Below are 11,067 nucleotides of genomic sequence, written 5' to 3'. Positions count from 1 at the left end.
TAGTCCCAGCGGAGAAGCTCTGCCCTGTGAGCATCTGTTCCATGGGCACGTTGGAGGGAGGGGACGGGGAGTTAAAAAGCTCTGGGGTCGGGCGGAGGGCTGAGGCTGATGTCCAGGGCGTGGCCACCCCACGGGGGCATTGGGACGGGCCTCGGAATGGCCGCTGGCTTGGCCGTGCTCCTTCAGAAGCTGGCCGTGAACCTCCTGACCCCAGAGGAGCTGACAGTTCCCCCAGGAGGACTTGAGCTGATGCTCGCCCCTCTGGGGACTGAGACCCATTAAAGGAAAGAGACAGGGCGCGGGGCGGGGGGGGGTGGTGAGAAGGAACGGGCAGCAGGCAGGGGGCGGGCGGGCGCGCTGGGAAGGTGGAGGACCTCTCTCGCTTGGTCTCTGCAATGAGGAAGTTCTCTGCTGCTCGTTTCCTTTCCCTTGCCGAGTGCCTGAAACAGGAAGTCGGTCAGTGAGCGGGTGGCAGCAGCCGGGGCGGCCGAGAGGGGACCGACGGCGGGTCGCGGTGCAGGGGCCCAGCTCCCCTTGGCTGTGCTGGTCCTGCGGGGAGGGCGCCGGCCCGGCCCGGGGAGACCCACACCCGCCATGGTCCCCTGCTGGAACCATGGCAACATCACCCGCTCCAAGGCCGAGGAGCTGCTCTCCAGGACCGGCAAGGACGGGAGCTTCCTCGTGCGCGCCAGCGAGTCCGTCTCCCGGGCGTACGCGCTCTGCGTGCTGTGAGTACCGGGCCCTGCCCACCCCTGCTCCTCCGCACTGGCCTGGCCTCTCCTGCCCAGGCACGGAGGTGATGGAGGTGCCACTCAGTAGAGGGGAAGCCAGCTCTGGGCTTAGCCAAGGGCCCGGCTCTGGGATGTGTTGTTTTTATGTCGAGTGACCTTGCACACACCCCGGGTTTGTTGGTGGGTCCAGCTGAGGCCCATTGTGGACCTGCTCGGCCCTGGAGTTCAGGTTTTGCAGGGCTGGAGCCCTCCAGGGCCAGCCTGGGGCCTGGTCACTCGCCCCAGCTACCGGGGAGCCGTGGGGTCAGGGGCTTTCTTGGGGTTCCAGGGTCCAAGAGAAGGGGGTCCGGGCTCTCTGAGACAGGCAGAAGCTCGGGGCTCCGTGGTGGTGGGTGTGTTAGAAAGCAGCTCTGTCAGTTCAGGTGCTGGTCAAAGTATGCCCAGTTCGGAAACCCTCCTGGAAGAACAGAAGTGGCAAGAGGGGACCCTTCCTGTGCCAGGCTTTGGGCCTTTGGAGGAAGCCATCGTTTGGGGAGCCATGAATAAGGGTGTGGGGGGGGGTCACTCAAGAAAGGATTTTCAGTTCACCCAGAAGTTGTATTTGGGGCCCTTGGAGCAGAGGAAGTCACATCACCGACAGCAGGAGCCTCTTCTGTCCCCTCCTCAGCCCTTGGGTCTGTCCCCACCTGTCCCCACCTGTTCGGGCCTCTCTGCCACCATCAGCTCTCTCCGCTCCCCCTCTCGGGGATGTGGCTGAATGCGCCAGTTGGCCTAAAATCGGGAACCGGCCACTTGCTGAAGTTTCCTTTTTAAAACACCCTTCTCAACCAATGTCTGAAGGAGGCTCTCGGCCCTGCAGCCTTGCGGTCTAACCATCCCCACTGGGGCCTCGGGCAGTGCCGGGCATGGGGGGGGCAGGGTGTGTGTCCACCTGCACCTGTCAGGTCCTGCCCCTGGTCTCACAGACGGGTCCCTCTGAGCAGGCAGGCCTTGCTGCTGTCCACACAGGAGGGGAAGTGGGTCATGGACACGGGCCTTGTTTGGAGCGTTGAGTCTGAGCATTTGTGCGTCGAGCTGTTTCATCCTCACGACAACCTGAAGTGCAGGCCCTTTTGTTGCCCCGCTTTGCAGATGAGGAAATTGAGGCTCAGACGGGTTAACCGAGTGATGACAGCCAAAGCCAAGGACATCTGCCCCCAGAGGCTGCACCCAGACAACCAGACTGCTGCCACCCCACTCCTGTGCCCGGCAAGCCGGGTGTGAGCATGGGTTCCGGGTGGCAGCAAGAGAAGCCAGGGCGTTTACAAGGGCGGCTGGGAGCATTTAGAAATTAACACAGGCTCTCAGGGGTCGCCCGGCCCGAGCGCTGACTGCGTCAGAGCCCCTGCCCCCAAGGTCGGCTTCCTGGGCCCCCAGTTCTCACACCCCAGGGGAAGCGAAGCAGACCCAGGTTTCCCCGCAGGCACAGCCCCTGTGGGGACCAGTTGACGGGGCTGTAGAAATAGTGAGGAGATTCTGATCTGTCTGCACTCGGCCCACGTGAATCTCTCCCCTCCCCTGGGTGTCTCGAGAACTTCCAGGCTCCAGCTCGCTAACCTTCACAGCAGCCCTTTGACCAGGGAGCTGTGGTGGTGCTCAGGTTACAGATTGGAACGTGGGTCTCTCTGACTCCAAACTGGGAGCCTTGTAACAAGCCAGAGCTGGGAGAGGCCTTGGAACCTCTAGTCCCACCACCCCTGACTTTACAGGTGGGCACACCTCAGAGAGCTTGAGGCCTTTGTCCACACGTCCCTGCTGGCCGGTGGCAACCTGGGATCCAGAATGGTGTACAGTATTCGTTCCTCCACCTTGCCTCTCCTCCCCTCCCCTCCCCTGCACTGGGTTACTCTTGGAGCCTCGGCCAATGTGCCTCTTAGGGAGGGTCCCCGCGGTCCCTGCAATGTCCATCATCCTCTTAGCCCAGGGCTGGGCTTCTTGTCAGTCTCCCATCCCCAAGGCCCCTTTAGCTCCAGACACCAGGGCTTGGAGCCCTCCCCAGTGAGTCCAGCCGTGAGGCCAGCCTCTAAGCCCAGGCCCAGGGGTCCCCTTCCTCCTCCGCTCTGTGGGGGAAGCCACCCTTCCTGCAAGGTCAGGAAGCCCTGTAGGCTGTGGGATACCACGAGCCACCGAACCTTCCAAAACCCTGGGAGACCTAATTTTGCCATCACCCATGATGTTGCCCATTAAAGAGGTTTAAAAACGAAAAACTAGCTGAGTGACAACTACCTGCCACCTTTCAGCAGCTCATTTCATGAAAGAGAGTGTCCTTTAACACCAAACAGGCAGGAAGAACGTGCTCTTTAAAAATAAATAAATGAATGAAGCCAAAAACCAGTCCTTTAAATCAAACAGGTTTAACTTCCTGAAAAACACCCCCTAGCCCGGCCCTATCCTTGGTTTTCTCTGTTCCTGGGATGGTGAAAAGCTCGCCCCACGCCCTCCTGGCCCACGGCCAGTGGTGGGAACCCCGACGGGTTTCACGAGCGTGACTTTCACAAGCATCAGGCTTTACCCTCTGTGCTCTCTCTGGAAGTTGCTGGGAGTGCAGGAGCCCGAGTGGGGCAGCTGTGGTGTCAGGGCCTTTTAACGACCCTGTTCCAAAGGGAGCCAGGAAGCCTCCAAGACTGGCCCTTCTGCTCTAGAAATCTCCATATGGGGAAAGACCTCAGGGCCCAGGGTGCCCAGACCTGTCCTGCCTGGACCCCAGTGGCTGGAGCATCTTCCCAGCCCCTCTCGTGAGTGAGGGCATGGCAGGGCCGTTTGGAGCTCCAGGAACTGAGGGCAGCTTCCTCAGGAGTGGCCTTCATGCTCAGGAAAGAAGACAGGATTTGACTATTTAAATGGAACTAGGGAGGGGGTGAGAGACACTAAAAGACAAGGCTGCGATTCAGCGTGGCCCACGTGACCGAGGAGTATACATTCACCCTGGGCCTAGCAAACCCACACTTCCTCTCAGGAGGTCAGCCCTGCCACCTGCCACTGGGCAGGAAAGTGCAGATCTGTCCTCAGCAACTCAGAAAGCCCTGCTTTAGGGGGATCCCGAGGCCCATCTCGGGACGCAGAGAGCTGGAGGAGGAAGATCCCAGGAGCTGACCACATGGAATTGAGTCCATGTCTGCCTTCTTGCAGCAAGGGCTTGAGAACGTGATGGGCAGAGGGCTCCTAAGTCATGCTCACCTGGCCCCACTCAGACCAGCCAGCAGAGTCGGCCCTGCTCTAGGAAGGCCAGGGGGGCTTCTTGAGGGGGCCGTCCGGCCCCTCTTCTATGGAGGATGCTAAGAGAGGCTGTCAAGCTTGTGTCCTCCTCTCCTGCCAGGACTGTGCTTCCACGTAGGGACCAGCTCACCTGTCAGGTGCTTTACGCTTCAGAGAAGAGATATGCCTTTGGGGATGGGGGTTCCTCAAGGTGAGAGGTCACGGGCCAGCTGGGCCAACCTCTCCTTGCCCTAGCTGTGCAGGCAGAACTAGAACAATGGCTCAGTGGTGTTGGGGATACACCTCCCTCTCTGTAAGAGCAGCCCGGGCCCTGAGAGCAAGCCTATATACAACTGGGTCCATCAGCCACCATCCAGGATGGAGCTGCCTAGTCGGGTGGCATTCCCACCAAACCACACCAGAGAGAGTTGGCTTCCCTCCCAGGGGAGGGGGCAGATGCATGCTGTCTGTGACTCAGAAACCAATGCCGGTCCAGCCAGCTGTGGCGGGGATGGTGTCTTGGTTCCCCTCAGCACCTGGCCTTTCGTGAGCTTCCCAGGCAGACCTATGACCTCCTTCCCAGGGACAGCACACCAGGCAGCCTGGACTTGGTAGCCTTGTGAGCACAGCCAGAAAGGTGAAGAAGCACCAGGAGGACATTTAGTCACCAAAAGTGCCCTCAGAGAAGGCATTCTACTTGTTAGGAAGAATGTGGTGGCCCACTTGAGGTAAAGGCAGGCCACGAGGCTTGCTGTACAAACCAAAGGTAGTTGCTAATCTGTTCTGCCTAAAAATAACAGCAAAAGACTTAAAAGGGCACCTGTGTGCTGGGTTCTGTTCTAAGCTCTTTGCACATATTAACTCACTCACTGTCCACAGTGGCCTTTGGAGGAAGTGTTATTATCCCCACTTTACGGATGTGGAAACTGAGGCCCAAGATGTTAGGTAACATGCTGTGTTTACAGTACTAATTAATGGCAGGGCCAGGACTTGAACTCGCTGTTCTTGGGAGGGAGAAAGAGAAGCCAGCAAGTCTGGGTGTGTGTAGGAGATCCCTGGTGATGGAGCCACAGAGAAGGGACTCGGAGGGCAGAAGTGTCCAGAAGAGGTGTAAAGCCATTTACTGCAGTGTGAATGGGTGTGATGTAATCCACCTTCCTCCAATCCCCTTTCAAAGTTTAGTAAAGTTTACACTGATCGTGAATTACTTTTGTGCAAATGCAAAGGAAAACACTGTTTTTCCTAGCTGGTATTGACAAAGTGGGGGGAAAATGCTGGCCCAGGCAGTAGTCAGAGCTGGAGGACCTCAGCTCTTGAAATCTGGTTTACATAAGAGGTTGTCCAAGGACAACCGTTCTGAGCGTTCCTTCTGCGTGCAGGACCCGGAGGGAGGGATGTGCCCGGGAAGGCCTACGTATGTAACAGATTCCTGGTTCCTTCTGTGTGCAGTAACTCGGAAAGCCCATGGTAAATTCGAGTGTCTCCAGGTTTTCTGTGTCCTTGCACAGCACCCTGGAGCAATCCTTCCAGAGCCAGAGTAGGCTCTGGCTTTGGTGTGTTTTGCAAGCTTGCCTACTTGACAGGTGAAATTCACCTGTGCACAGACGTCGGTGCTTCTCCGTTGAGTGGTCCCATCTCCTGGGGTGGTGATGAGAGGTGATGAGAGGTGAGGCTCTAGGCCTTCCTCCCTGCCCCAGAGATGGAGTAAGATGAGGTCTGCTCTTCCCTCCCTAATTCAGGCCATGTGACGCAGTCCTTAGGGGCAAGCCCTCTCTGGTTGGCTCCACCTGATGTGAATTCTAGCCTTTGCGAGATGCTCACCTCCCTGTGCCCACCCAGCATCCTCATTGGCAAAATGCGCACTCGTTGGGTTAATTTTTTTATTGCAGTATAATTCACATCCCATAACATCACCCTTTAGATAGTATACAATTCAGTGGTGTTTAGTACATTCATAATGTTGTGAAACCATCTCCACCATCTAATTCCAGAATATTTTCATTATCCCTCCAACCTCGGCAAAACCCCCTGAACCCGTCAGTAGTCACTTTCCATTCCCCTTCCTCCCAGCCGTTGGCAACCACTGATCTACTTTCTGTCTCTGACCATTTGCCCATTCTGGGTATTTCACGTATATGGAATCATACAATATGTGGCCTTTTGTACTTGACTTTTCCCACCTGGCATAATGCTTCCAGGGTTCATCCATGTTGTAGTATGAATCATTCTTTTTATGGCTAAATAATAGCCCATTATATCAATCTACCACATTTTATTTAGCCATTCATCAGTTGATGGGCATTTGGGTTGCTCCTACTTTGGGGCTATTATGAATGATGCTGCTGCGAGCATTCATGTACAAGTTTTTCTATGGACGTGTGTTTTCAGTTGTCTTGGGTGGAACTGCTGGGTCATATGGTAATTCTATGTTTAACTTTTTGTGGAACTGTCAGACTTTCGCGCAGCAGCTGTGCCGTTTCACATTCCCGTCAGCAGTGTAAGAGGGTTCTAATTTTTCCACATCCTCAACGATACTTAACCGCTTTTTGACAATGGCCATCCTAGTGGGTGTGAAGTGACATCTTACTGTGACTTTGACCTGCATCTCCCTAATTATGAATGAAGTTGATATCTTTTCATGTGCTCATTGGCCATTTGTGTATACCTGCTTTGGAGAAATGTCTCTTCATACCTTTTGCCCATTTAAAAAAAAATAGGGTGATTTGTCTTTCTGTTGTCACTGGATTATTGAGAGGATAAAATGGGAGAATGTGGGCAACACGTGTACAGAGTCAGCACGCTGAACACTGGCCGTTACTCTTTATGAGCTACGAAGTGAGTAGTGACATCTCGGAAGCAGAGGAGTGCAGGGCCATCTGTAAGGAGCATTCCGCAGCAGACGGAAAGAGGACGGTGGTGGCTGAGTGTCACTTCTGGAGCTTCCTGGAGGCTGTGGGAGCCTCCAAGGACACTGAGCTGTCATGCGGGGCCTCCTCAGAGGAAGTGCTCAAAGAGATGAGGCAGGAAGAGGGCTTGAGTGACGCGCGAGTGGCCGGTGGCTGCTGGGGCCCGGGGCGAGCTCCTGGAGCTGTGAGGGAGAGAAGGGTCAGGGGCACAGGTGCCGGGAAGAACCACCGAATGAACCGCGGAGAATGAAGAGAAAGTCGAGGAGTGGAGGCCATCTTAAGAGTCATTAAGTACCAATGTAGGAGTGAGGGACTGAGGGAACTAAAGTCCTAAGGCTCCGAGGAAGCCCAGCAAGTGGATGAGCTGGGGAAGGGGTGTCAACAGCCCAACAGGTCAGGCCCCTGGTCAGTGGGCAGGACAAGCCTGCAGCTCTGTGGCCCGGATCCCTCCTCTCTCCCCTGCTCGTTTCACACTCCCTTTGTCCCATTAATGAGAAAAACGTTGTTTTTAAGTACCAGCACCCAAACCATTTGGGTTCAATTACTTATTATAAATAACACCAGACAAGGCTGGCTCCCAAAGGATCAGCTGCTCCGGCCCTTTCCCTTGCCAGCCAGAAACCTGCCCTCCGGAGGGGAGAGGCTTGTTGAGGCCATCTCAGGCATCAATGGCAGTGCAGAAATGGACCTTCTGATAAACGGGGCAGCGTTCTTTCAAGTAACTTTAAAAAATACAGTATTAAGTATAACATACAAAGAGTGCAAGGTAAAGGAGAAAGTAATCACCCAATCACTGAGATGAGAGACTAACGTAAATGCTGTTAATTTGTTGGCATATTTTCTCATTCATTCTCTCTCTCCCTCCCTGCCCCCCATATGCACACACACACACATGCACAAGCACATATATATATAAGCTCCATAATATATATACCTAATACCATATAATTTTAGTCTATATTTTCTAGCAACATTAGCATTTTCCCACTTAGTTAACCTTTCTTCCTAAATATCATATTTAATGGATGCACAAATTCTATTACATTATGTGCCATAATTTATGGAATGATTCTCCTATTGTCAGACACTTAAGTTACTAACAGTGTTTTGTTGTTATAAATATGACAGTGATGAAGGTCTTTGTGCAGATATGTGACATTTCTGGTGATAGATTCCCAGGGGTGGAACTACTGGATCAAAGATAATGTTTTTAAGGCTTTTGATGAAAATGGCAAATTGCTTTCCAGAAATTTTGTTACAAGTTATGCTCTGGTAAGCAGTACCAGAGAGTGCCCACCTCATTCCAGTCTCCTTATACTGAATATTTTCATTTAAAAAAACATTATTAAATTGCAAGGTGAAAGGTGGCCAATTTCTGTTCATTTTGATTTGCCTTTCTTGATCGCAGTCATGGTAAGCTTGTTTGGATTATTGACCTTCATCATTTCTCCTTTGTGGATGGTCTGTTCCATTCTCTTTGCCATTTTTCTTTTGAAACTGTAGTTTCTCTGTTATCTATTTGCATGAATTCCTTATATCACATTTGTTGCAAATATTTTCACTGTGGTTTGCCTTTAAACTTTATGACCTTTTTCTTTTGTTCAGAGATTGTAAATTTTTGCAAAGTCTATAAATCTTTCTGTTCTTGTTCTTTTGTGACTTTTTTCCCCCTTTGCCTTCCAGTGCAGAGAGTCCCTCTGCACACAGAAATTTTATTCTTTTTCTTCCTGTGGGGCGCAGGGCCTTTGGAGCTAATAGGCTCGGGCTAAGGGATGACTCTGCCTTTCCAAGCTCTGGCAGGTTGTCTAGTCCCATAGGGCCTTGGTTTCCTCCTCTGCAAACCAGGGCTAAGAAGACCCATGTAGCGGTGTCGTTGGATGGATTGAATGAAAGTGTATATCACATGTGTGCACAGTATTTGGCAAAAGCAGATAGAGAGATTATAGGTTTTTTGGTTTTGTTTTGGTGCTGTTGTTGCTTTACATTGAACACTTTAATCTTTCTGGAATTAATGAATGGTGTAAAACAAAGATTTATGTGTATTTTTCTCAATGAACTATCTTTCTCAAAACCTCTTACTGAATAATTTATTCCTCTCCATTTGTTATTCCTCTCTTACCATGTATTAAATCTTATATACCTCCTTTTTGCCTGTTTACCCTGGTCCATGTATGTCTGCTTTTCTTACACCAATTTCATACTGAATGCATTACCACAATTTTATAAACTATTTTATTTTAGGATTTGCATATCTAGTCTTTTTAAGCATCCTTCCAGGTGAAACAGATAATAACTTTGTCAAGTTGGAAAAAATAGTATTGGGACTTTGTTTGGAGTTGCATGAAATCCACAATACAACTTGTGAAAAATGGACCTTTTAGTATTATTCAGTCTTAACAATAAATATAGCTATCTCTATTATTTTAAATTTAGTAATTTTCTTCATAGATCCTACGTATTTCGTGTTATGATTACTTCTGATTATCGCATAATTTTGTTACTGTTGTGAATACCTTTTCTTCTACAGTTACCCTTCTGGGGTAACTGATAACATACACAGAAGTTGTAGATTTTATAAATTCACCTTTTACTCTATATGTTTACTCATTATTTAAAATTATTTTCATTTGCTTCTCTTGGATTTTCTTGCTAAACAATCAAATCATATACGAATTATAATCATTTTGTTGTCTACTTTCCAAATACTTATAACTCATTCAGATTTCATAACTTATTACTTTGGCCAATATTTCTAAAATATTACAGTGAAGGATGTTGGAAAAAGAAAATGTCTACCTCAGACAGAAGTAGTGTGAGAATCAAACTTGATGCTGCCTGGGAAGGACTTAATACAGTATTTGGCACATAGTTAGCAATGGATAAAAGTTAGTTGTTCTTTTCATGTCAAAGAAGGAGCTGTCTTTTCCTAGTTTTATGAAGAGTTTTGAAGAACTGGATATTACATTTTATCAAATGCCTTTTTAATATCTATTGAGATGATTAAGCTGTTTCTCTTATCTCATTAACTGGTCAATAGCTTGATTTTATAGATTTCCTAATAGGAACCTTTTTTTTGCAAGATTAAAATGAGCTGTTCTTGATTACGATAACTTTATTTTACTCTGAATTTTAGCATATGTGTTCATAAGTGAGATTGATTTATATGGTTTTGATCATGTTATGGTTTAAGAGTCATGTGTGTTTTGTAAAATATCCTGGAGACATTTATGAAGCATCATCATTATCGGATTTTTTTAAATATGAAAAAAATTGGCAAAGGTGCTTTTCCTCAGAGCCATTTATAGAGATAATTCTTTAATATTTACTTCAGTTTCTTCTTTGGTATTGATTTATTCTTATTTTCTGTCTCCTCTCATGTTACTTTAAAAAAATGTTATTTTAATGAAGTATAGTTGATTTATATACACATTCTTTTCCATTATGGTTTATCACAGAATATTGTATATAGTTCCCTGTGCTCTACAGTTGGACCTTGTTGTTTTCAGGTTACTTTTGATAAGTTATATATATTTTTCAGTAAACAGTTCATTTGTTGAGATTTTTCAAAGTTTCCAGCATACAGTTATTCATGGTTTTCTATAATTTTAAGGTTTCTCTTTTATTGCTGTTGCTACCTTCCTTTACTCATTACTGGTCTTGCTTACTAGCTGTGTTGGCCAGGATCCCAGCAGGGAATAGATAGCATAATCGAAAGGGGTGCTAGGCGTAGGGATGGTGAAGCAGCCTGGGACCGGCAACCACGGGAAGCTATTTCCACTCCTGGCCCTCAATAGGCAGGGCCATCTGATTTGAGCCCTGGCCCCCAGTGGAGGAACTCAGCCACTGCTGATCTGCAGCAGGTGGGGTGGGGTCTGGGGAACATATACCACTATCTCGCCATCCTCTCACTCTGTCAGTGCCTCCCATTAGCTAAACCTTGGTGAAGCGGCACATACAGGTCAGCCTGCTGGACACAGGGCAGGTGGAGAAGGATAGAGAGTGGGTCTACTGGGGGTTGCAGGGGAGGGTGAAGGAACAATGGCCAGCTCACTTGCACTGTTTTCTTTTTGCTCTTCTGTTTGTCAGAGGGTTATTCATTTAATTTTCTGCATTTCAGGTCATATGCTCTTAGATTTATGTATCTGTTCTGCTTTTCTTTTTATATTAGAAAACTACCTGTGCATTCAGGAACCCCT

The 11,067-nt window shown here is 49.4% G+C and overlaps 1 protein-coding gene across 1 annotated transcript in view; it reads left to right on the top strand.

Annotated features, from left to right (window-relative positions):
* The first annotated feature begins 482 nt into the window (after positions 1 to 482).
* The window catches only part of INPP5D (inositol polyphosphate-5-phosphatase D), a 130,763-nt gene continuing 120,178 nt past the window's right edge, over positions 483 to 11,067 (top strand). Inside the window, exon 1 of the mRNA XM_089916206.1 lies at positions 483 to 728. Within this exon, the coding sequence (XP_089772332.1) occupies positions 595 to 728 (134 nt within the window). The 5' untranslated portion in view covers positions 483 to 594. The remainder of the gene's footprint in view (positions 729 to 11,067) is intronic.

Source organism: Delphinapterus leucas, chromosome 8 (assembly GCF_059928025.1).
Source record: "Delphinapterus leucas isolate spDelLeu-1000000601 "Yukka" chromosome 8, BTC_Dleu_Yukka2, whole genome shotgun sequence".
Lineage (NCBI taxonomy): Eukaryota > Metazoa > Chordata > Mammalia > Artiodactyla > Monodontidae > Delphinapterus > Delphinapterus leucas.
This window is presented reverse-complemented; position numbering and strand designations above follow the sequence as displayed.